General features: G+C 31.9%; 1 protein-coding gene across 2 annotated transcripts in view; it reads right to left on the reverse strand.

Moving 5' to 3' along the window:
- Window positions 1–8,744: 8,744 nt before the first annotated feature.
- LOC129003810 (longitudinals lacking protein-like) overlaps window positions 8,745–26,379 on the reverse strand; it is a 586,728-nt gene continuing 569,093 nt past the window's right edge. Inside the window, exons 5-6 of one of the 2 annotated variants that reach the window (XM_054432128.1) lie at window positions 9,868–9,956; window positions 8,745–8,924 (exon numbers count right to left, since the gene is read on the reverse strand). In XM_054432128.1, coding sequence (XP_054288103.1) covers window positions 8,760–8,924; window positions 9,868–9,956 — 254 coding nt within the window. In that variant the 3' untranslated portion in view covers window positions 8,745–8,759. Of the gene's footprint in view, window positions 8,925–9,867; window positions 9,957–21,299; window positions 21,533–26,379 lie in introns of those variants that run through there. The other variant, XM_054432129.1, reaches the window with a different exon arrangement.

Consider the following 26,379-nt stretch of genomic DNA (forward strand, 5'->3'; position numbering starts at 1 on the left):
TGAAGCGGCACTCTGCAATCATTTCCCAGCGTACTGCTAAGAATATAACTTACTCCAGGGCCTCAACAGATGAGAAGATAATTGACGATTATTTTAGTCACCTAGAAAAAGAAATAAGCGGCGTGGATCCAAAAAACATCTGGAACTATGACGAGACCAATCTTGTAGATGATCCCGGCAACAAAAAGGTGATAACCAAGCGAGGAGCAAAGTACCCTGAACAAATTCGCAATTCTTCAAAGGCCTGTACATCTTTGATGTTTTGTGGCAATGGTGCTGGGGAGCTAGCACCTTTATATGTTAACTACAAATCAGAAAAGCTGTGGACTACGTGGACCGAGAATGGGCCAGATGGGGCAAGATACAACCGGACTAAGTCCGGATGGTTTGACCACCAAGTGTTCGAGGATTGGTTTATATCCCTAATGCTTCCCATTCTAAAGAAACAGCAAGGCAAAAAAGTTATCATTGGAGATAATTTGAGCTCACACATAAATTTAGAGGTGTTGCGCTTATGCGAAGAAAATGACATAAAGTTTATTGCTCTTCCGCCGAATTCCACTCACCTTCTGCAACCTCTCGACGTTGCTTTCTTCCGACCATTGAAAGTCAACTGGAGAAAGATTTTGGGAGATTGGAAGATGAGTCCTTCTGGTAGCAAGTGTACCAATATACCTAAGGATGAATTTCCAGGTCTCCTAAAACATCTGATGAATGCCATGGAACCCAACATGAAGAATAACATGTTGTCAGGGTTTCGTAAGACTGGAATCGTACCTTTGAATAAGGAAGAAGTAACAGCAAGACTTCCAACGTCCACAGCAGAGAATCATTTGACATCGTTGACAGACTGTATCAGTAATGTGTTTTTGGACGAGCTAAAGAAACGAAGAGAAGAAGTGACCAAACCAAGTGAGAAAAAAAGGCGTAAGAAGCTAAATGTGCCAGCAGGAAAAAGCATTTCATCTGCAGACATTCTAGCACGACACGAAAATTCTAATGAAACGCATAGTGGTACTCGGAAACAAAGAGGAAACAATAAAACAAAAACACCAAAAACACCAAAAACTCATAAAAAAAGGAAAAGGACTTCAGATTTAGGCATTACCAGCGAGGAAGAAACCGACACAGATGAAAACTTCTCTCTCCAAGATTCTGACCAAAGCCTAATTTGGGATGAGAGGCTAAGCTCAGAAAATGAGGACGACCCTGCAGCACCTGCTGAGAACCCAGTTAGTGCTGAAAACTCTTCCCAAACCCCTGGAACAAGCACTCATGAAGAGCCTGCAACATTTTCAGTTGACAACTTTGTTGTTGTTAACTTTGAAGGTAAACTGTATCCAGGTGTTGTAACAGAAGTGTACGAGAATGGATATAAGGTTTCAGTCATGGAAGAGACCAAAAAGAATTGGAAATGGCCTAGCCGACCAGATGAAATATTGTATCAAAAAGATGAGGTTCTCTACGGTATAAATCCGCCCAAGCCAGTTGGTAAAAGGGGCGTGTTCTCCGTTCCAACACTCTTTCGCTGAACTCTTGTTTTAAAGTTTTTAAAGTTGTAATAATCTGTTACCTAATTAATTGTAATAATAAAGTAATTGGGGTAACATTGTGAAATTGTTCATTTTCCTGTTGTTTTATATGAAAAATAATTGTGTCACAAAGTAACCCCAGGCCCTGGGGTTAATTTGTGACATTTTATATATTTTATATTTATTTTATACAAATAGATAAAATTATGTTAACTGCAGCAGTGCGTTAATTGAGAGTGTAGGAACAGTTTGAGGTAGTTTGAAGTTAATCTGGTTCAATACATTGGCAGTAAAATGACAAAATGTCTTAAAACTGTCACAAAGTAACCCCAATCTACGGTATTCACTGAAAGTGATGACTCTACGGTAAACAATATAAACGAGGATTAGGTGAAAGTTTATGTTTCGTGGATCAAAAATATAGATATAGATGTGTGGAAGACACATGGCTTACATGGACTCTACATGACAAGGATTTGATTAGTTCAAAAGGAATGTGACTGGAGAAAATTGGAAAGTCAAATAAACCATGTATAACAACAAAAATAAGTAAATAAAACCCTTAGCTTTGAGTACAGTAGACGATGTTCTCTATCCCTAATACTGTAAGGAGAGAGTTCTCTTCTTCAAAAGGCGTATCTACTGTAGATAGGTGGATTTCACTGCCAGTTACGGCACCCTTTGAAACTTTTCTCTGACCACTTCACCAGCTTTGTCAAATGACTAAAATGTCACATTTACAGGGGCGGACTGGCCCGCCGGCCCACCGGCCGGAGGGCCGATGCGCCTTCTCAACATTCCAATATTTGCGCCCTCGTTAGAGGAAAAATTCATAAAAAGATTTTAAAAAATGAGACGAGATGTATTTTTTTGAAAGCAAGAGGAAAAACTTAGAGTTAAAGTTTCAGCAGTGAATAGCAAAACATAAAGTCGGGTGTGAGACCTGAATAGACACTGTCGACAAGCGAGAGCAAAGCAGCTCTTCTCTCTCGTACGTGTAGGCCTACTCCGAGTGGAAGGCACTTCCTTTACTCTGTGGTCTGAGCAAACAGCTGTCCTCTTCCCGCGTCATTTTACGCCGATCCCGAAAAAAACTGCACTGCGACCACGAGTACTAGAAAAATGCCGGTATGGATCATAAACATAAACAAATTACGTTTTTGGCCCGAAAATAAACATTATTTAACATTGCTTAAATGGAACTGCCAAATCATATGTTCAATGCTCAGTATAGGATTCGGGCCAACAACGTCATTTGTTTATGTTTGTGATCCATACCGGTATTTTTCTAGTATTCGTGACTGCAACTACATCCGACATCGGTCGGTGTCACGATGTCGTCTGTGGTAAACAACTAGTGAAGATAATTTAATATTATTCATATTTTTGTTATAATATTTAATTATTGCTCACACTACAACTATTTCACTTTAAGTCACATTTAATTTTATTTATATCAACTCAACTCTCTTGTAAAATGGCGTTTGCCGTGCATGTAATAAATAAATAAAGAGTGTATAAGCCAGTGGCCAGTGCCAATTAAAATGTGACTCTCTTTAGTGAGTGTCTGATTTGTGTCTCTGTGTCGAAAGCTTCAATTTATTTTTATATTCTTTACCTACACAGGAAACATGAACGAAAGCAGTATTGTAGAATCACTACTTTTACAAAATTTAAATAGATTTAGTGACAGTGTATTTATTTGTTAACTTAACCATTACACAGTAAAGGTTAAACAGTAAACAGTATTTTAATATGTGGCTACTTTACTTTACTTTACTTTATGTGGTCAACTTTCCTATTTTACTTACAGATAGCCAGCCTAAAATACCTTCTTAGTTCTCTCTAGGCTATTTCGTTTGTAGAAATAGGTTAGGTAGGCCTACTTTAGGGTTACAGTTTTGACTTAATGTAATGCTAAAAAGTTTAAGTCAATAAATTGATTGTGGATGTAGCCTCCGGATTGCCAAATAATATTAAAAAGGTTTAAATACCTGCTATTAAGCAATCCATTTAATTGCAGTTGCAACTAGTTTCGACTCCTATGTGGAGTCATCATCAGGCGGTACAAGGACGTCTTCTTTCTTCACACGAAGAGCGTCATATTTAACAAATAAAAATAAAAAAACATTTACACACGACACAAAACACGTTACGGACACGAAACATTTACTGATCAAATGTCAAATGTTACTGGACTTAAACTCCGTCGGGTTAGCGTCGTCTGTTGTCGTAACTGATCAGTAAATGTTTCGTGTCCGTAACGTGTTTTGTGTCGTGTGTAAATGTTTTTTTATTTTTATTTGTTAAATATGACGCTCTTCATGTGAAGAAAGAAGAAGTCCTTGTACCGCCTGATGATGACTCCACATAGGAGTCGAAACTAGTTGCAACTGCAATTAAATGGATTGCTTAATAGCAGGTATTTAAACCTTTTTAATCAATAAATTGGTTTTGTTCACAGTGAAAGCATATTGTTTGTGTTAAAATAATTTCATAGAAATCTAAAATATATAACTTCTGTTATTTACAGTGCCAAAAAATACAACAGTTGCAAGTTCATGCTGTAAACAGGAAGCAAATGATTTATATTGTATGCATGCAGCCAAGCCATGCAAGGGAAAACAAAGAAAATACACAAATATAATACGAAAGAACCTACGAAAATCATTTGTATTTTTATTTTTGTTAGGATATTTACTGTCAGAATAGCACCAAGTCGTGTGGGTAAATAGTCTAAATTTTGTAAACCAAACATTAACCAATAGTGTCAGTTATCAGATTTCTGATTTTCCACTGTTAATGCCTCTAGATTGCCTAAAAATGCGAGTTTACAGGTATAATTTTTAAAAAATGGCCCGGGGGAGGACCACAGGGGGGTATTCCATACCCCCCAGACCCCCCGGTTGGCGCCTTCGGGCTGGTCAAGGTTTACGCCCTAATAGAGTACCCAGTCCGCCCCTGCACATTTAATCCTACACAGTCTGCCTTTTATTTTTAACCTTTTAATGCTTTCCTTAATGTTTTATGATGAATAAAGGGTTTGTATTCATTGTTTAGTGTTAACCTTTTTTTATTTTTTTTATTTTTTATCACTACAGTACTACCACCCAGTCAACAAAAAGGATAGTATTAGAATTAGATTGTATTTCAGATGCACGTTGTCCCAAAGGGGAGTCGATGATCAATAAATTACAAAATAAAGAACAAACGTATTACCATCAATAAAAAAATATCTTTTTAATCTTGACATTTTTTAATTCAACTTATAAGGAACAGTAGTCATTTTATGAGTAAATTATACATTAAAATGAATGTTTTAGTTTTTCCATCAATTTGCTTTTATACATGTTTTAGGTACAAAGAGAATAACGACCAATCAAGTAAAATGTTAGGAGAATATTTGTTAGCTGCAACAAATAATTTGTTTTGTAACTAAATATTATAATTTAATCTACACTTATTTTATATATTTCAAATGAGAATTATAATCTCTGGAAAAAAAAATCTGGGATGTTCAAAGAAAAAAGCCTTTGATTGAAATAGATAAAGTTTAATCATATCCAGGAACATAATTAAAATTACAGCTTGAATAACTTAAATAATATTAGAACTTTTCCGTTAAAAATCTGCAAAATTGTTTTAAAACTACTTTTAAAATGATCTATATTTTCAAATAAATATTGACAGTTATTTATTTTAAAATAATTTTATTATAATCTCTGCAATTACGATGAATTAAGTGTGTTTTTTATTTTCAATAGTGCATTTTTTAAGTGGAGATTAACTTAATTTTATACGTAATAATTTAATTTATATAAACAAATTCATGTAGCAACACAATATAGTCTTGGTCTGATTTAAAGCAAAAAAACATTACAATTTTTATATGGTTCAAGATCCAAAATATACAAAATCTACCAATACAGTACTCATTCGGCTTATTTCAATCTATATATAAGAAATTTAAAAAGTACACTTTCAAAGTTTTATCATGGAAAGTATTCATCTTAGAAAGTAAATATAGGTTTATCTACATAGGCTATTATTATTTTTTACAATATACAATATATATATATTTTTTAACATATAGTCTTCATAATATATGCTATTATAGGTCATATGCCTGAATATTGTAAATATTGTCTTTGGCATTCAAAATAAAACAGTACGTGCAAAACAAATCAAAACAACATCTAGAATTACAAAACAAACAATAAACATAATTTATGTATTTTTTTTTTAAAGAGGTTGGCGGCCTCTTTTAACCTTGCATTTGCCCGTCCACATAGACTAAGCGCCCGTGCGTGGATCGATAACAGCAAGGCAAGGAGTGAGTCTGTACAGTACAAAGGTGAACTGTACTGATAAAATGTTATTGGCAGTGACCAGGATCCGAACCCACGACATCGCTGCCTTGGGCCTGAAGTCCGCGACGCTACCGAGTGAGCCACCGACTCACTTAAATTTATTTGCCACCCAAAACTAAATTTTGAAAAAGTAAATCTTTAATATAAAAAAAATAATTAATTTTCAACTTAAATAATAATAAGCAACTTTAAATTAAATCTTTCAGTATTTCAGGGTTTAAAAATTCATTTTACACATGTTGTTTTAATTCAGCCTTTCAAATCACACATATTCTATATGGTCACTTATGGTGTAATATATAGGAACTATGTTGGTTAACTAGAATAAGATTGTCACGGTATGCAACAATAAAAATGATAACATAATAAATGTACACATAAATAAGAAAACATAATGCGGATAAATTGTAATCTAGTTTCCTTATAACAGATTACAATAAATCATTATTTTAACTAACTAACACATGGGGCATAGACATATCTATGAATATTAGGTTATATGAATATGCGGTATGTCTACAAGTATTATATAAATTAAAAATTTAAAAGAATAGGTAATGTTTACACAGTGAGCAAGATAACGATATTTAATAAACTAAATGATTGATTATTGAACTAAGCTAAAGGCCTTTAAAAATTAAAACCCAGTAAAAAGAAACAAAAAAATGTAACACTTTTTTCATTGCATTTTGTGGTACATGATTCTTTATGCAGTAGACCCTATTATCCAACATAAGCTAGCTGCTGCAGTATTAGATACGGAAAGGTCAGATTATATGAAAAAAATATAAAAAAAATTGTTGTAAAAATATTAAAATTATATGTTAGGCAAAAATAGTACCTTACAGTACCCAATCCTTGACAGGAAAGGTCAGATGTAAGACCAACCAGGACTTAACTGTAGTTTCTTTCTTTTTTTTTTTGACAATCTAATATAACTTCAAATTATAAAATGTCAAATCCAGTATATAATAAAGCTAAGGCATTACAATAATCTGTTACTCATAATCATATGTTTGAATAGTTCGATTACATCATAGACAAAAAGAATTAAATATAGACCGTCAGCTGTGCTGCGGTTACCATAGCTTCTGGCGCACACCGCTTGGAGCGCCATGTATTTACGGCGTACGCGCTACGTAAACTACAGCGGTGTGCGCCGGAACTTATGGTAACCATGGTAACCGCAGCACGGCTGACAGTCTGTATTTAAATCTTTTTGTCTATGATTACATACTTGTGTTCATGAAATTAATTTCAAGAGTGACATTTTAAGTTACCTTTTTTTGCAACAATGTATCGTGTCATGCGCTACTTATTTATGATAACAGTATAGCCATCGTTTCTTTGTTTGAAGTTCATTGTTGGTGATGGTGAGTTAATGTTGTTTAAAGGTTTATTGCGGACATTTTCCATCACGATTGTAAAAAAAAATACACAACGTTTCGGGATCTGGAATCTGATCCCGTCCTCAGGTGAAAAACTTAACTAACACATTACAACACACAAACGCCCAACCTAAGTTGGAATACACTACAGAAGGTAGCAGTCAAAAATATGCACTGTATAGCAGTCAAGTTATGATACAACATACAAATAATAACCAATCACAAAACACTATAATCTATAAAAGGTGTAACGGAAAAAGCTCACACAATGAAACACTAATAGCACCGTTCGCAATGCCTCCACCAATGAGACTGATGCAACATGGCCGACCAATCGGAAACACGGAGACAGCAGAAATGGCTTCCGGTCCCTGGAAAAGTAAAACCAACAAAAAGTGGAGCGATATACAATGCCGCAAGATGGGTGTTATTTGCATGTTGTATCATGACTTGACTGCTATACAGTGCATATTTTTGACTGCTACCTTCTGTAGTGTATTCCAACTTAGGTTGGGCGTTTGTGTATTGTTAGTTGTAATGTGTTAGTTAAGTTTTTTCACCTGAGGACTGGATCAGACTCCAGATCCCATAACGTTGTGTATTGTCTTTTACAATCGTGATGGAAAATGTCTGCAATAAACCTTTAAACAACATAGCCATCATATTTCGCTTGGATGAAATGGTTTATGGATAGAAAGGGGATATTATATTCCTGCTGAATATTTTTGTATCTAGTTCAAAACTGGACCAAGTTTTTAAGACTAAAAACTAAATTCAAAATAAAGTTATTTCCACAGTAAATATTACAATGGTTTACAAAAAGTCAATAACATACAAAAATTGACATAATAATAACTAAAAATGATAACCATAATAATAAAGAACTTGATACCTTTGTTCATATCCGTGATCATCGCACTTATAATAAATTTCTGACGAATAAAAGCTATACAGTTCGCCTAATTTCATTCTAACTGCATTAATAGTCAGTTTAAAATTACTCACCGTCTCAAGGAATTGAATTGAATTTTAACCAATTAATTAATAAGCAGTAACAAAAAAATATCAAGTCACCCTTGATAACAAATGTAGAATCAAATACCCTTGATTTTGTCTTACCCCTTCATGTTCACAGTCACATGTTTTGGTAAACCTTGATAAGAAGTCTTTGATAACAAGTCTTATTCACAAATTCTCATGAGAGATTTGCTATTGAGCTTCTACTGTTTAGTATAATATAAGACTATCTTATTCCCAAGTCGCCTTACTGCCTACTGAGTAGACACCAAATACGCCTTTTAGCAAATTTTCCAACCGGAAGATTTTTTCAACAATATTTTGTATAAATGGTGCCTGAGTTCATTTCATCTTAAAGATAAACATTAACTTGAATTGCAATTCCAAAAAACATTTTGTCATAATATCACCCTAAACTGGGTGTGTAAATAAGGCGCAAGACCATGGGAGTCTCAGTGTGCACTTCTCGGTTCTCTGAGCCGCTGCAGCTCCAGCTTGTGAACCGTCCGCAGATGTCGCCTCAGAGGACTGTTGAAATGTGTTTTGTAGCCACAGATAGAACACGAGTACTTGGGCGGTTTACCACACTCGTGTCTTTGATGTTGTACCAGACTGCCCTGAAAAACACAGATCTTTAACTATTTAAATATTTAATTCGATCCTTGTCCATCAAGAGAAGCGGTCTCCCCCATGACCTAATCATGACCTATCAAGTATACAGATGGCCTGGAGAAGTTTTGGAAATTCCCTTAGGACTCTTTACTTTTTTATGTCCTCCCTTCACATCTCAGGATGCAAAGTCCTATCCCAAAATAGTTTACATATTATTTCAGTCCCATATGGATGGGATGTTCTACTTCGGTATAAAAGTCAATTATGTAATTCATTCTGATACCTTCCACCCAATTAGGAACCCCAGGTGGGATAATATAGGTGGTCTGGGAGGGTTCCTTATCTTAAAATCCCCCAGGTCACTACCCAATTGGCAATTTTTATGTTTCCTTGTTAAGGTTATGACAATTAATTTCTTGTCAGTACAACATTTTAAATGTCTCCATTCAATTTATTCTCCATTCAATTTATTTGCATTTTTAAATTCCTTCTAATCTATACTGCTACATAATTTCCCATAATCAGATCAAACATTTTGTGGATCTGATAGTTCATTTTTATCTAATAAACTTAATTATGTCTTTGATTACAGGATATAAATACAATTTTGTTATCATTGATAATAATAGCAGACTTTTCTAGCACCCTGAAAGGGTTTATATTTATATTTTTGTCTCATACCTCATTAAAAAGCACCAGTGAAAAAGTTCCAAAAAATGTTTATCTTAGGTTTATAAAAATTTTAAGTAAAATTATAAATGATGTTATTTTAACCATGATTTCTTGAAAGAAAACTAACTTATTGGTCCATATAGTGATGTCTCTTTCAGTTCAAACGTAATGTTTAATGGAAAATCACACCATACACAATTTTCAGTTTATATACTAAAATACTAATACTATTTCTAAACAAATTACTTTACTAATTAATTTAGCTAATTTATTTACCTTCCATTTATACTTCTTGCCGCATTGTTCACAAGAATACTGACGGGCGTGCCACAAATTTCCGAAACCATCTTGCATGTCATCTTCATCTGAAAACCACCAGATTGATTTTAATCTATTTTCTATGTATAGTTTCCATAAGTAGAAAAGTGATAACAGTAGGACACAGAGAAGTAAGCTACGGAGGAAACATTCAATGGTACACCTAAGTGGTGTCTAGCACTAGTCGCTGGTGTCTAGAGCAAAGTCCTGCACCACGCCCCTTTGCCATCATGTATTACAATGCTCTTGGTGGAGGAAGACCCTGTGCCCTGTGCGATAGGAATTTCTGTGCAGGGCTCACAGTTCCGACTTTTCCTTTCTTGTCAAAAGAATATTTCTGGCTCAACATGAGCTGAAAATGCACGGTCGTCCCATAACCAAGTTTCCTCTGTATCTTACTTTTCTGTTCTCTGTAGAATATTGGGTTTCTTATTACTTTTTTTAGTACCGGTAATTGATTTATTATGTACTCCAGATTATTAACAATATTGAAAATTGAGAAAATTATGCTTATGACAATTCACAAATTGATTCAGCAACTAATGTTGGCTCCTAAGTAGGGCCATCCTCAGTTTACATTTGTGCAATAATATTTGACATATTCTGCTAAAAGTATGTTTTATTATAGTCATAATATTCCAATTTGAATGAATGCAAAAATAAAGATTTGAAGACTTCAGTCTGAAGATTACTAAAAGCAAGCATTCAAACAATTAAATAAAATTCAAAAATGTCCTTTCAATAGATTGCATTAAAAGTAGCATTTATTTCAAGAATAACAATGAAAAATGCAAGTAAAATACTTTGTATATCCAATTTGTTGGCATTGTATATTTTATTTAAAATTATTGGAAAATTCTGCTGGATTGGCAATATTTATTACACTAAATGCATATTTTAGTTTCCAATATCATCTTAACAATCTAAAATACTCTGAAAATATTTTGTTTTTGTATCTTAACTGGAAGGACGTACACAATTGCTGTCATGCCACTAATACTAGGAAGCATGTTTAAACAAATACATTTTAACAGCACATGATATATACATTAACAAGGACTTTATAATGGTTTGGGTAATAAATTACATAAATCAAAGGAAGACAAGATAGACTAAAATATTAAAACAAAATGATACAAAAACAGTAAGTATCCTGCAGTCTAATTTAATTAACAAATATAGAGCAACATTGTCTAAGAAATTATCAGTTTTGGTAAATTAATACAAATTACAAATTATCACCTTTTAGTAATAAAATTTACAAATGTATTTTAATTTGTCTAGAAGCAATTCATCAAAAAATTCTGTGTATTCATTTCTTGATATTGATCAATGATCATAGCTATAAATATTTAAGTAATACAACATTTGAATTGAAAACATTTCAGTTTGACTGACAGGTCAATTAAAAAAAAGCTTATAGGTTAGATTTAGAATTATTTTAGCCAATTAACTTTAAGACAAATGGTTGATTAATTCATATTTTATTTTGAACATTCAAAGCAATTTTCTTTCAAAAGCCATGCTTGAATTTTTTCATTTCCTAGATTCTGACATTTTTTACAGGTCAACTATGCTCAAGCAACTTTTGCACATTCTATTTCTATGTTTTTCAAGCTTGACTTACCTTTGACGAAAGATCCTTTCAATGCAGTATTTACTATAATAAATAATTGGTCAATTCATAATATATAAATTATTAGGGTCAATTTTATTTTCATATCTGACTAAATTTATGGCTCATTAAAAATTTGAAGGCAATAATTTGCAAGTGTGTATCTATAATTTGTTTAAATTATAATATTTGCCATATTCTGCTAAAAGTTTGTTTTATTATAATGATAAGATTTCACTTTAAATTATGCTAAAACTGGTTGATGATTTGAGTGTTTAAAAAAGAATAGCCATAAACATAAATGTTTGTAAAATACTTTGTTTAACCTTGATCCTGGATCGGGCATTGCTGATTTCAGAAATACTCATAACATTTATTATTATTTATTCAGATAAGATGTTGAGAGCGTTTAAGCATATCTCCAATTGATGTAAAACAAATACTCTTCACGATTTTTGTTTTGAAAATATCAAGCACAATATATGTATATGCAGTATATGTTGAGTTTTGTAATTTGTATAATGGGATCAACTACATGATTTAGAATCACTTGAGTAATATTTTTTAATTCTCAGTTATTGAACTTAATTATCGTGACACTGTATTACTTGGTACTTTCTATGAAATGTGTTATGGTAATTTGTATTGAAAATAAACAAAAGGTAATACATTTTAAACGTTTAATATTATCACAGAAAATGCTTTTTAGGTTACATAAAAGGCATAAAAGGTTTTGATAGAAACAGGTAAAAAAAGTTCAGAATTAGAAGTTACAGTTTGGACAAAGGAAAAGAATAAAAATAAGGGAGGAGGTGAAAGATTGAGTAAGGAGGAGTTGTAAGGTTTGTAGGTTAACATGTAGGTAGCACCTTACAAATGAAGTAAATGAAGAACACTATACTCCGTTCACAAAATTTAGGTGGTTGGAGGGGAAGTGATTTCATCCCCTCCATCTCACACTAACATTGAAACAATAACCAACAGGTGATATATTAAAGATAATACCCCCGCCGCAGAAAAACCTGCAGACTAAGCGAATTTCTGTTTGCCTGATTGGATTTACACTAAAATGTCTCCTTAAAAATATCACATTTATTTCCTATTTAAATAACATTAGTTTAACAAGTACTTAGGTTTGCTGCAACAGGGAGGGTAAAAAGGTGTTTTTTTTTATAATGTTAATTGTTTAGTATGAAATGAATGCATTTTCAAAAATTGATCAAAATATGATCATAAACAAGCAAACTACAACAGTTAACTTATAATCTCCATAAGAATAACATGGGAATTTTAATCTTACAGTTTTTTGGAATTTTCTCCGTAGCCATTAGGCGCATAATAACGCTTCAATATACTAAATTATTTGTTTTTTTAAGCTCTACAAAATGGTTTGGAAAGAAATAAATGCTAAATTTTAAGTTTTTAGGGTCAAAAATGGGAAAAAACAATTTTTACCCCATAAAACCCCCCATAAACCCCTATTCCCATATTCCGATCATGCTGGTTCGCGAACTCGTTCGAATAAACGTAGGTTTACACGGTTTTTACCGAATTTCATAAAAATCGGATCAGTTTTGCTCGAGTTATCGCGCTTACGGACACATATATAAATATATATATATATATATATATATAAGAATTCGAACGGATGGTGTTAAGTAAATCGGTCCCGGGTCCAGGTCTTACCATGAGTACTACGGTAATAGCTTATTCCCTATAGGGGAAATTCGCTAAAAAAGTGGTGGGGGAACTCAGGAAACCTTCCCCTTAAAACTGCCAAAATTTTGTGAACGGGCTTTAAAAAATAGAAGTACCCAGAATGCCAAAACTTATAAAGAATGATAAACTGATTATTCTTTGTTTTAAGTTTGTTGGTTGAATATTTGCCATAATTTCTTAAATAACATAAACTGATAATGAAGTAAAAACCACTGCAATATAGCATAATTTTTTAAACCAACACTTACTCAATATATTAAATTGAAACATTATTAATTTTTATATAGTTGAAAGGAATAATATAAATTAAACTCATTCCCTACTAAATTTGCCAACCTCATAGATTAGCTTTTAACAATTAATTTATAGTTGTTTAAGAAACTGTAAAACAATTGTTGTTATTTGACCTATCTTTTAAAATCCAGCTAAATATGTTAAAAATACCAAAAAATAGGCCTAAGGAAGAAACATTTTACCATCCTCTTGTCCAACTTGACATCAAACACAAATTAAAATGTTATAACAGCATTACGAAATCTCCTAATATAACGTATATGGTAAATTGTAAATCGATAATATCTTTAAGATTTAGAGATAGCACTGTTTATGTCCATTAGTCTTGGAAGATTTTTGAGATCCTTAGAGTCCATTTGAAGATTGTGCACTCCTCTAAGATGTCTGTAAAGATGACAAACTTGTTTAGTTTTGTATTCACACAGTTGGCAGCGATGTTTAGGCTCCTGATCACACTCGTTTTGAAGATGTTTCATCAAACTTCCTTTGTATTTGTACCTTCGAGGACACTGAAAGCATCTGAAGACTTCAGCAGATTTTTCTGAAAAGAAAAGTTCATTAGATTTAAAACAAAGAAGATTAGCATTTAGATTGGATTTAAATCAGATTAGTCAATGAGTCAATTAGTCAGTGTAAGAGAATATTTAAATCATTTTCTAGAGGACGGAAGTCACTTGAATCAAATCAAAACATTGAAATATTTTTTTAATTATATGTAGAATTTACATTTTTTTAAAGTTGTGAAGTGTAGTTTTTAGAGTCAAAAGGAATCATGACTTTAAGGCTCTATAGATGGGGCTTGTGGCAAAGATCCTGAAAAACATGTTTACAGCAGCTTGCACCTCTGAGCTGGTTCTGGTTTTGGGTAGTAAAACTTCAAAATTTCTATAAAAAAAGTGCTGACCAGTTTTTTTTCTAAGTGCCAACATTGTTAATACATGAAATTAAATACCCCCGCCGCAGCAAACCTGCCGTCTAAGCGAATTTCCATTTGGCCGAATTGATTTTCAATTGATCTATTTAAATAACATTAGGTTTAACGAGTACCTAGGTTTGCTGCTACAAGGAAACTAATAAAGTAGTGTGTTTTTAGTAAAATATTGATAGCTTACTATAAAATAAATAAATTTGCCAAGTTTGATCAAAATATATCCATAAACAAGCAAACTACAACATTTTACAATATTCTCCATAAGAATAACATGGGAATTTTAAATTTACAATTTTTTTAGTTTTCTCCGTAACCAATAACCGTACAAAAACACTTTGATATACTGAATTGTTTGTTTTTTTAAGCTCTTTAAGAAGGTTTAGAGAAAAATTGGGAAATTTTGTGTTTTGAGGGTAAGAAGTGAGAAAAACCAATTTTTACCCCATAAAACCCCCCATAAAACCCTGTTCCCATGGTCCGATCATGCTGGATCGCGAACTCATTCAAGTTTATCCCGCCTTACACCTTCAAACCAAATTTCATCAAAATCGGATAAAAATTACTCAAGTTATCGTGTTCACGGACACATATATATATATATATATACAATATAAAAATTTGAACGAATGGTGTTTATGACCTCTGGGGACATTAAAATAAAAAAGTAAATCGGTCCCGGGCCTAAGTCTTACCATGAGACCTACGGTAATAGCTACTTCCCTATAGGGAAATTCGCTAAAAGAACATAAATATTTAGATAATACTGTTGGAAATACAGAAATATTTTCTGAACAAAAATTAAGCACTATAAGCTGTAGTAAAATCAGGCTCTGCAACCGCTCCCCTTTGGGACTCTTGCTAACAAACTTCCAAGCAACCTTGCAGGAATTGGCATCACTGCAGCATCTGGGCTACAGTGGCTGAATGCTTTGCTTCAAAGTATGGAGAGAGACGCATTACACCCTTCTTAATTTACAAAACGGACAGGTAAATACAGCGTACATTTCATAATATCATGACTCAAGAGTATATAGCTCTAAAAATCGCTCACTTGTAAACCAGTTTTTATTTGTATTGTTCGGTCCCCAGTACTATGATAAAAGATTCCTGACTAGCTTGTCTATCATACTTACTTTACTTTCCGTGTCCGGGATGGTTGTCTATCATTAGGTCATTAGATTCATTAGTCTGTCATCTGTGTAGAATGGACCTTGTTGTAAACCGTATGGACACATCTTAATTGACTTAGACCTGAGGTGGTTAAATTGGAGGTTGAGATGAGGCTGACAGACTCTGGTGTAGCTGACAAAGTGTGAATCATACTAAATTATGGCTAAGATTTCTATTAATAAGTTGGTTTTCTGCAAATTGTTTTAGTTGGATTCTAAGACATTACTTTTTTAAGAGTTTATGCAAAACATTTGGATACAGATTTTTTATTTTGTGCTTATCTAAGTCATTGGTACATTTTAAGAGTTTTTAATTAAACTGTCCAAACCATAGAGTGTTCTACTATATATCAACCTGTTGTAAGATAGCACAATTAATCGTCCAATAGTAAACCCTGTATTTGTTATCTTTGTTTTTATAACAAAAAAGGAAAGTATTCAAAATTTTAGGTTATAATATAAACATTATTTTCAGTTGTCACACTTCACAATTAATTGACACAATTAGATAACTATCCTTTAGACTATTAGTACAAAAAGGCTATTTTGTATACAGGAGTTTAGTTTTTCCAAGATATTTACAAAGAAAATCAACATGGAAATAGGATAAAAAATGAATAAAATATTAAGTACCGTAGCTGTCATTTAATTGTTGCTAACTAATATTTACATGTGTGAAACTTAAATTTATTGTAAAAGTAAAATATATAAATTGATTAAAATTACATCAAAGCAATGTACTTTTCAATACTACTTGGGACTACATTTTTGTAAGGTCACTTGACATGTTTTATGTTGATAACATATATCATACGAAAGTAGTAAATAATGAGTAAAAAATACATTTCTAAATTAAACTAAATCCTGTGTAATTTACTAAACATATTTATTTTGAAGGCATATACAAGCTGCATATACAGGTGTCATCAGTTTGCTCTTAAATGCAATTTTTGTCTTGTTTGGAACTAATTGTAATGTTTCTACAATCAACAATACACATTATATAAGGCTGTTCAAACAGTAAAATATATTCAGACTTAGCGCAGCAGTAGACAGCATAAAAAATTTGTTCAAAGAGAAAGTTTTAGTTCAGGTTGGACAATTTGTATTGAGTTCAAGGAGTTACAGCATCAGGGGGGCATAGAAATAATTGCTACAATTTGAAAGTATACAGGGTGTCCCTGAGCTCTCTACCTACCTTTTAAGATTTAATTTATTTCTTAAAACAAACTTAACTAAGTTACCACATTAAAAATTTCAAAAGCTCAAAAACTACCCCTAAAGCCGTCATTTTGCTTTTTTCACAAAACTATTTTTATTTAATAATGGCATTTTGTAGTTTATTAAAATTCAGTGCATAGGTGAATAACGTGAATACCTATTTTGATAAAATATGATTTCTTTTACATGCAGTGGCAGATCCAGAGGGGGGGGGGCGAAGGGGGCGACTGCCCCCCTCGGGCATATTTTACTGCATGTAATATAGTAGTTGGAGACTTATAGTACTTATAGTAATACAGTACTTAAAGACTTAGTTTACACTTACACAAATTTTTGGGGGGTTACCACCGAACCCCCGAGTTCACCCCCCCCCCTTCCTTGTGACTGTTCTAGATCCGCCACTGATCATATATGGTTTCAAAATAGCGGACATTAATTTTTTTTAACATAAATATCATAAAAGTACATAAAAACCAAACATTTGACGTTAACCTAATTTTGTAATTTAGCAATTTATCATCTAAAATCATCATTTTATTATTTGCTGGTCAATTTCTGCTTGATGTATTGGTTATATTGTCAAGCAGATAGTTGAGGAGTCCTAAATTTCAACACTAATTTCAAAGTGGTAACAATAAAAGCTACATTATTTACAAAAACCCATTGATACACTAACAATTATTGACTAGAAATAGTATTGACTTCTAGAAGGTTTAATTCAGTGGCCAATACCTCTCATATTAAGATATAATAAGTATAATACATAATAAATAATGTATCACTAAAAAATAGAAATTTATATAAATTCTGCTGCCACTAAATACCCAAATAGAATTTTTAAGACTAGGAGTATACTTGGAATTTTACTGAAAATAATGAAATACAATATTGTTAAACTAAGAAATGTTTTTCAATCCAGATATCTAATTAAAACTATTTTTTAAATATTACAGTATATATATAACTATTAAAATGATAAAGTAACTCTTAAATCCGGACCTTTTGTATAGTATGACTAAACTAACTAGCTGAGCATCAAACTGGACAGTGTTTAACACTAAATTCGAACAAAATAAGCTAAGTAACCAAATCACCCAAAATTTTTGGTCCACTCCGAGCCGGATTCAGTCTTGTGCATGTTTCTCATGTGGCGTGACAATGAAGACGAATGTTTGGTCTTGTAGTTGCATAGCGTGCAGAAGTGCTGCGGTTCTTTTCCACATTCGTAGCGCAAATGATAAGTCAGGTTCCCCTTCCATTTGTACTTTTTGCCGCACTTCTGGCAAAAGAAGACGGACCCATTGAGTTGAAAAACTGGAAAATAAGATTCATTTGGTTTTGAGGAAACAATACAATACCTAAAATAGAGATGTCAACCTGTGAGTTTTCTAAGGGTCAATGACTTCATATGTTGTACAAAAAACGGAAAAGCAATTAATTGCTCCCGTAACAAAATCCAAATTTTTCATAAACTTTTATCGGAAAACTCAAAGGTGACATCTATCTACTACGAAGATTTGAACAAGAATTTAGCAAAAGCAACGTGACAACAATCAGCTAAAGAACAATCAATAGACCTAAATACTGTGACAATTTAACAAAGCAAAGCCTAAAGTGACACACAGAACTTCTACGGACAATTTACAAAACAGATGCCTAAATGGCACAACTTGTGATTGAGGAATCGTATATTTTTCTTCAAAAACCTGTAAACCTGTGAAAATAAATTCTTCCTAGGTAAATCTAAACATACTTAGAGATAGATATTAAAAATTGAAATTTATTAATTGATTGAAGTTGTAAAATATTTTCAAACCTTTCTACAATTGATTTGGTCTTCTACAAAAAATTAAATAATAAATAAATTAAACATAATTTAGGATGGTTTAAATTTTTAAAACACAAATGGTATGTTTTAGGCCTACAATTTTTAAATGCACAAATTATTTGTGTTAACCATAAAAAGTGGCAAAATAATAGTTAAAAATGAATAAAATAAATTACTAAAATAAAAGTCATACATATACAAAACTTTTTTAAACAAATTTGTGAAAAAGGAATACACTTTGATATTTTTACTGCACAAACTCTAAACAAATTTACAAACTTTGGCAGTATTAAAATCAAACATCTATCCAAACAAATTGAAGTACCGTAGTTAAAATCATTATGGCGAACATATTAATTACTAAAATGTTTTAGGCACGAATATAAAAGTATCAGATATATTTGATAAAACACAATATTTAGATTTATACAGCACTTTCTTTTCTATAATTTAAATCAGTATAAAATTATCGTTCCATTTTAAAATGTAGGAACGTAGAAACTCCATAGTCAATTCAGAGTAAGACAAATCTTACCAAGATTACATTGGATATAGCTCTGTTATAAAACAAAACTATGTAATTCATTGTATAAGGTAACTTGGTTTAACCACTCCATCAGAAAATCCCACATTTGCAAAAAAATTCTGCTGGAATCACTGTTAAAAACATGTCATACATATTCCCGGAACCTCTTGGCGATTTTATCCCATTATAATGCATTTTTTTCAAGTTCTAACCTTAAAAAATGTTTCAAGAATAAAAATTTTTTTGTTGAATCATACCCCACATTCTTCACTTGGGTACGACCTTATGTTGTGAGATCATATGACTAGTTAGTGAACTCTTGTGTTTTGTGCGGAAACCACAGATTTGACACTGTTGTCTCGGTTCTTTGCCACATTCTACGGTCATATGACGAGACAAATTATTTCTCCAGTGGTAACTTTTGTTGCATTTTGGACAAGTGAACTTCGGGGAGCTATCCTGGTTTTGGTTACTCTGCGATGTCTGTGGCCTTGACAGTGTGTTGTAGTTGTACTGGGTTATGTTTGACACACACAGTTGGTTTGTAGGAAACCCTTCAAGTCTTCGCCAAACCTCGGTCATAAGATCTTTTATCTCTGTGCCTGAAAAAAATATTTTGTATATTTGTTTTTATAAGTGTTGGTGAATAGGTGAAGTAGGTTTTGAAAATTACTGTACAACACTAGCAGTTCTAACAAAATATTTGTCCACTAATTATTATTGGATTACTAGGTTGTTCAACTACTGGATGGGCAACCTGCATTTGTCAACTGCTTGTATTGTTACCAAAAGGAATATTCTATGCACAACACCTCACTGAACAAAAAAGTCAATCCTCAAACTTCAGTTTCAGTTAAAATACTCTTAAGAGGTTAAGTTGTGTGTTTATGGCTCAAGTGATATTTGTCAATTGAATAGCTGTGCAAAAATAAGATTGTAAACTCTGCAACTCAATAAACAAATCAGGTAACAAAAAAATAGTTTGAATGGGAAGAAAATTGGTAAAATTTATATAACACCATCAACAAATTGAGCATAACGTTGCTAAAAATGTTTAAAGCTGAATGAACTCTTTACAGAGTATTTTAAAACCTACTCTATGAATTGTGTAAAGTATCAAAGCTTTCAGTGCATAAAGTGCATTACTAATTCGGAGACCAAATATGCTTAAGAGACCCATATATTATCTTCCATTACAACCACAGTTTTTACACAGCCCAAAAACGTGGTGCAATCTGTTGAGATGGTCTAACAACTAATGACAATATTCTGTGTCAAGTGATAAATCAATCAGCGGTTGGCATGGATTTGAATTATTATATTTAACCCAATACACTAGTACCCTCTGGTGGGATGACCCTGAATTTCATCTATTTTCTTAGTTTCCAATTTTTACATTGAATGGGGTGTCTACTCTGTGTATATTCGATGTGTATACCTAAAGAATATTTCAACTATGCGGTACTGCCCTGTCTTTAGATTACCATACAATCTAGTCCAAGGTGACTTCTGTTGAGGTAGCCTATTTGAAAATATAAAAGGAAGGTCAAGGAAGAATTAGTCATTAAATAGTCAAAAACAAATTTAATTTAAATTAAGTTGTGCTTTATTAATAAATATACAGAGGTTAATATGAATGGCTATAGCATACAGAAATGCATCATTACATAGCTATAGTAGTGGAACAAAAAAAAAATAAAGTTACTTTTTTTTAGTTTGGTGGCCTCTAATTACTGTATTTGTATTTTGTACTCTATACCAAAGGTTAGTCAAATCTATTTCTTCAAAGAAAAATTCTTCAAAACTGTACAGCGGGTCACAAGACATGTTTTTATCTTTCTTTCAAAACTTACTAATTTAAGATTTTATTCTATCTGAAGATAGTTGTAACACTAATTCCCTAAAACAGTTGAAATTTGGTCTGAAGCTATTTTTTTTATTAATTCATTTGAAATTGTATTGATTTTCTGTCTTATGTGTCTGAATATTAAGTGTTTGTGACAAAATCTTTTCATTCTTCTTGATATACAAAAAAACTCTATATAGAACCCAAAGACAGTCATAACAAAGCAAATTGATATCACACATGACAATAATTGAGATCACACAACCGCTGAGTTGTTGTTGCGGCTGCAGATTACTTGAAGGTTATGGACAGAGCGCAAGTGTCGATAAAGGTTAAAACTCAATTTGGACTTAAAGTCGCAATAGGAGCAGAAGAAGGATGCTTCTTTTCCGCACTCATTTTTTACATGCTGATGAAGATTGCGCTTGTATTTGTATTTCTTGTCACATTGAGTGCAGTTGTAGATGTAGAGATCTGTGAAGGGGAAGAGCAATAAATAAAATTGTTTACACAAGAATAACGTCTAGTTAGGAATAGTTTTAGGGTTTTCACAATACAAAATAATCAAATTAAAAATTATGTAAAAATGTTGGTCTGGTTTTAAGCAAAGGTTTGTGTTGATAGGGAATGAAATATTTTCATGTTATTTCAGTTGGTGTGTAGAATTTTAGATTTAGCTAACAAGTGGATCTAAACATACTGATTGGTAGAAACATTTGATGTGAAATGTTAATGTAGCAGATTGTGTTGATAAAAAAAATCATATTTCTGACCATGAAGTGTCATCCACTGAAGTCAGGAGGCGAAGTTAGTTTTTTCATAAGTTTTACAACATCATAATCCATGTTTTTTTTTTTATAAGAGAACACCAGTAAGGACAAACACTTTAAAAAAATCACAATAAAAATATATTTCAATATCAATGAAAAAACGAAAACATAGAAACATCTTGAGCATTCAATCAACGACAATTTTGACAAGAAAGTTTTAAGAGTTCATTTACAGTGTTGTGAACTACTCATTCAAAGGCATGTTGTGAATAAAATGCAGTGAATTTTGAGGTTATCTTTCAAGGACAAACACTTGAAAAAAAATCATAATAAAAATATATTTCAATATCAATGAAATAAAGAAAACATAGAAACACCTTGAGCATTCAATCAACGACAATTTTGACAAAAAAGTTTTAAAAGTTAATTTACAGTGTTGTAAACTACTCATTCAAAGGCATGTTGTGAATAAAATGCAGTGAATTTTGAGGTTAGCTTTCAAGGACAAACACTTGAAAAAAATCATGATAAAAATATATTTCAATATCAATGAAATAAAGAAATCAAAGAAACATCTTGAGCATTCAATCAACGACAATTTTGACAAGAAGTTTTAAAAGTTCATTTACAGTGTTGTGAACTACTCATTAAAAGGCATGTTGTGAATAATATGCACGTGAGTTTTGAGGTTAGCTTTTCGTCGGCTGCGGTGGGGACAGTAGGGACAGAGGAAGGGTGGATCAACCCCACACTCGTGACGATGATGTCTTGCCAAGTCACCCTTGTGAGCGTAACTGCGAGGACATCTGGTGCAAGAATATCTTCCATTCTTCAACGCCACTAAAACATCCAGCAAGAGTTGAAATAAGGAAATCAAGATAAATTTGTAAAATGTTTGTGTCTTTAAATCAGTGTTATTTTATTTTGAATAATGGTTTTGTCTTTGAGAATTGTTCTTCAATATTAAAGAAATTTTATATTTCCATCAAAATTCTGTTAACATAACATTCAAGTTGATATCTTTTTGTTTGGAAACATTACCAACTAATTTTTAAAATGGTAGCCATCTGCACTAAGGAAGATTTATTTGGATTCTGCTCAATATACTAATTTGATAAGAGAGACTTAAGGCATTCAAATTTTGTAACTAGTTATGGGATGGTGGATGTTATTTGTTTTCTTAATCACATAAAAAAAATTATATAAGCTTGAGACTTGAAAGCTAACAAAAACATTATCATGGAAGGTGTCATTTTAAATGGTACTGTCTTGTTTCAATGCTTAATCTGTTGTATGAGTAATTCAGCCTATTGTTATTGTTATTACACTTAGTAGTGAATAAATATCTTTAATCTAATTAGTACTTAGGCACAGATTCTTTCCAAACACAGGCGAGTTATCTAATATTGAAAATCTTTACAATTTGTGATTTTTAAAACCTCATGTTAGTAATACTAGTTTATTGGCTTTGATTTGTCTACTATAGGCATATTCTTTACTCTATTAAAAAGTGAAATAAAAAAGATTATTTATCCTACAAAAAAGATCAAACATTTTTTCTCGCTTTTGTGATTATTTTAAAGACATTACAAACTAAGTGCACATTATTTGCTTTTAACAGTTATTTTTCCAGGTACATAAAGTTTCACGAAACAAATAAAAATAAAATATCATTTATAAAGTATAAACCAATGTACAGTATTTTAAAGCAATTTTTTATTAAAGAATGGGTACAAAAAACATAGTAGGCCTAATTAAAAATATATACTTGTTTCAGCTAATCCTTATAGTTCAGTTTTGGTAAAAGGACTTCAGGGATATAGATAAAGACAAATTAAAATATAAAACAATTTATAATAGGAGTATAAAAGTACAACGTCTTTGTTCCGTAATAGTAATGCCCAATTGAAAAAGTCCAATAAGAGTAACCAAACATTTTCCCTTTATAGAACTACTGAAGAGTCTAGATTATCCAACCCTCTCTGTAAATTTGAGGCCTTGAATAGGTTTACAACAAGAAAAAAAAAATTTATAAATATTATATACAAAAGACTGTATTATCTTAGCTATTGTAGTTTTTTATAATGCTTAAGAAAATATATTTTATCAGATGTGTTATTTGACCTTTCTTATCTTACCGTGGCTGGCTTAGGTTGAATAATCGAGACCCCTCTGTACTAAACATTGTCAAATTCCAAATGCTCAAAGTGTATTTTGATGTTTATGTTTGTGGACCATGTGTGACTGAAGATGAGCCTTCAGCTTGCATCTTTTGGGACACAGAGGGCATTGGAACAGCGGCTGCGAGACGACGGAGCACTCAAACTTGATGTGGCGATTCAGCGTGGTTCTGTAGTAGTAGGACTTACGGCAGTGCGTACAGACAAAGTCCTTCGTGCGGACAAAGTTCACAAACCCTTCAATCAGACAAGAAGTTAAGAAATGAGAATGTTGATTAAAACAATAAAAACCGAATCAAGTGAAGAAAATAAATATTTTCCGCTCATTCACTGCCATTATTTTAATTGGCTTTTTGAAGAGAACATATTATCATTATTACAAATAATTTTTTTTATCATACAAATTGTACATCTAGAATTCCTGGTACCAATCTTATATCGTTAAGCAGTGTTTAGTCTGTATTGCCGCTATTCAGACACACTTCTTGATCAATAAACAACTAATAATAAACCTGATTGTAATTTTTTTAACACCAAACATATTTTGTCCAACCCCAATACGATATTATGTACCAAATTAAAAATGGTATTGCAGTTCAGTAACACCAAAAATGCCTAACATTATCTCTCTCAAATATAACAAAACTAAAATTATATCAGACTTAAAACCAACTTATGTGAAGGCAAATAAACTTAAATTAAAAAGTATAGGGCAGGGAATTATTGGAAGAAGATGACCTGTTATTTTACATATACTGTAACACATTGAGAGGTTGAAATTATATCTTAAATGAAAATGATTTATTTAAACAGGCAAAGTTAAAAAAAAAAAAAAAAATAAATAAAGTAAAACAGGCAAGATTTACTGTTAAAAAATTTTTTTGATTTAACACTTTAAAATGTGTATTTTTTACATTATTATTGTGACAGATATTATATTGTTTGTAAATGTAATGTGTTTTTAATATAAAATATTAAACATTATATAATTGGAAAATAAAGAAACTGTATTATTCAATATGATTACCCTAGTACTTTATTTATTCCTTCTAGATACAGTTAACATCAAAGTATACAAGTCAGTTAGATATACAATTTACTATAGACATGCAGTTTTATAGATGATGTAGTACTTGATATAGCATAATAGTTTGTTTATGTTTATATGTGACTACATAAGACATTTTCAAAATAATAGTAAAATTCAAGATTAAGCGATTTATTTTTATATGATTAATATCCCTTACTTAGTCATATTATTTAATCAATTGGACTTCAAATCACATGAGTCTATCATTTTTTTAATACACGCACAAACAATGAATTTGTATCCATCTCACGCATGACCATCATGAAAATTACTAATTTTGATTTCTACTAAAGTTAGTGTAAAGAACTACTTAAATAGGAATTTCAGTATGAGACAAATTAACAATTATTGTTTTCTAAAAATAAAAAATGTGGATATAAAATTAAAATTTAAATACACAGTATGTTATTTGTAGTAATTCTTTGTATATAATAAAAAGTAAGCTTATCATCTTTAGGAAATTGCTTACTAAAAATTGATGTTGATTAAGAAAAAATTGTATTATTAGCAAACTAAAAAGATATAATTCACATTTGCCCAAAATTTTTCAAAACAGATGTTTATTGTAACTAAACATACGACTAGAATATATATTATGTACAATCATGGAAAATTAATACGCCCTACATATAGCTTTCGAGCTAAAAAATATCCAGCGTATATATAATTTTAAATTAAATTCTACAATTTCTACACTATTATAATGAGTTGCAACAGTTTTACTGTCTAACTAAATAATCTTGAAGGATTGTTTACAAACATTTCAAGCATCCACTTGCTCTATAAGGGATTCCAAACATATTTTTCTCTTCCTTATGTATTTATCCTTCGGGTAAAGGTGGATGAAGGTGACGTGGTCAGTCAGGTGATGTTTATGCTTGAACTTCTTTGCGCAGATTTCACAGGAGAAGCGTCGGGTGACAGAGCCGCACTCGTAGAGCCGATGTCTGCGTAGATGCGCAGGCCGAGAGTAACTTCGTCCACAGTCCATACAACAAACTCGCTCTTTGGACGTGTTTTGGGAGCGTTTCTTGGGTTTTTGAGGCTGTTCAAACCAATCTGCAAGTGAATTGTGTTAGTGCCTTAAGTTTATGTTATAATTTAAAAGATGTGACATGCTGTATATTTATTGTGTTATATTTTCTACATAAAAATTAAAAATTTCTTTTAGTAAATGTATAGTTGTAAGTGTTTTAGACTTAGATATGAATATCAGGTTCATTTCCGATCACACATATAAACGAATACATATAATTTAATAAACTATATTACAGTCACGTA

Source organism: Macrosteles quadrilineatus, unplaced genomic scaffold (assembly GCF_028750875.1).
Source record: "Macrosteles quadrilineatus isolate MER2022 unplaced genomic scaffold, UCM_ALF_1.0 Scaffold_9__3_contigs__length_116548681, whole genome shotgun sequence".
In the NCBI taxonomy this organism is placed as follows: Eukaryota; Metazoa; Arthropoda; class Insecta; order Hemiptera; family Cicadellidae; genus Macrosteles; species Macrosteles quadrilineatus.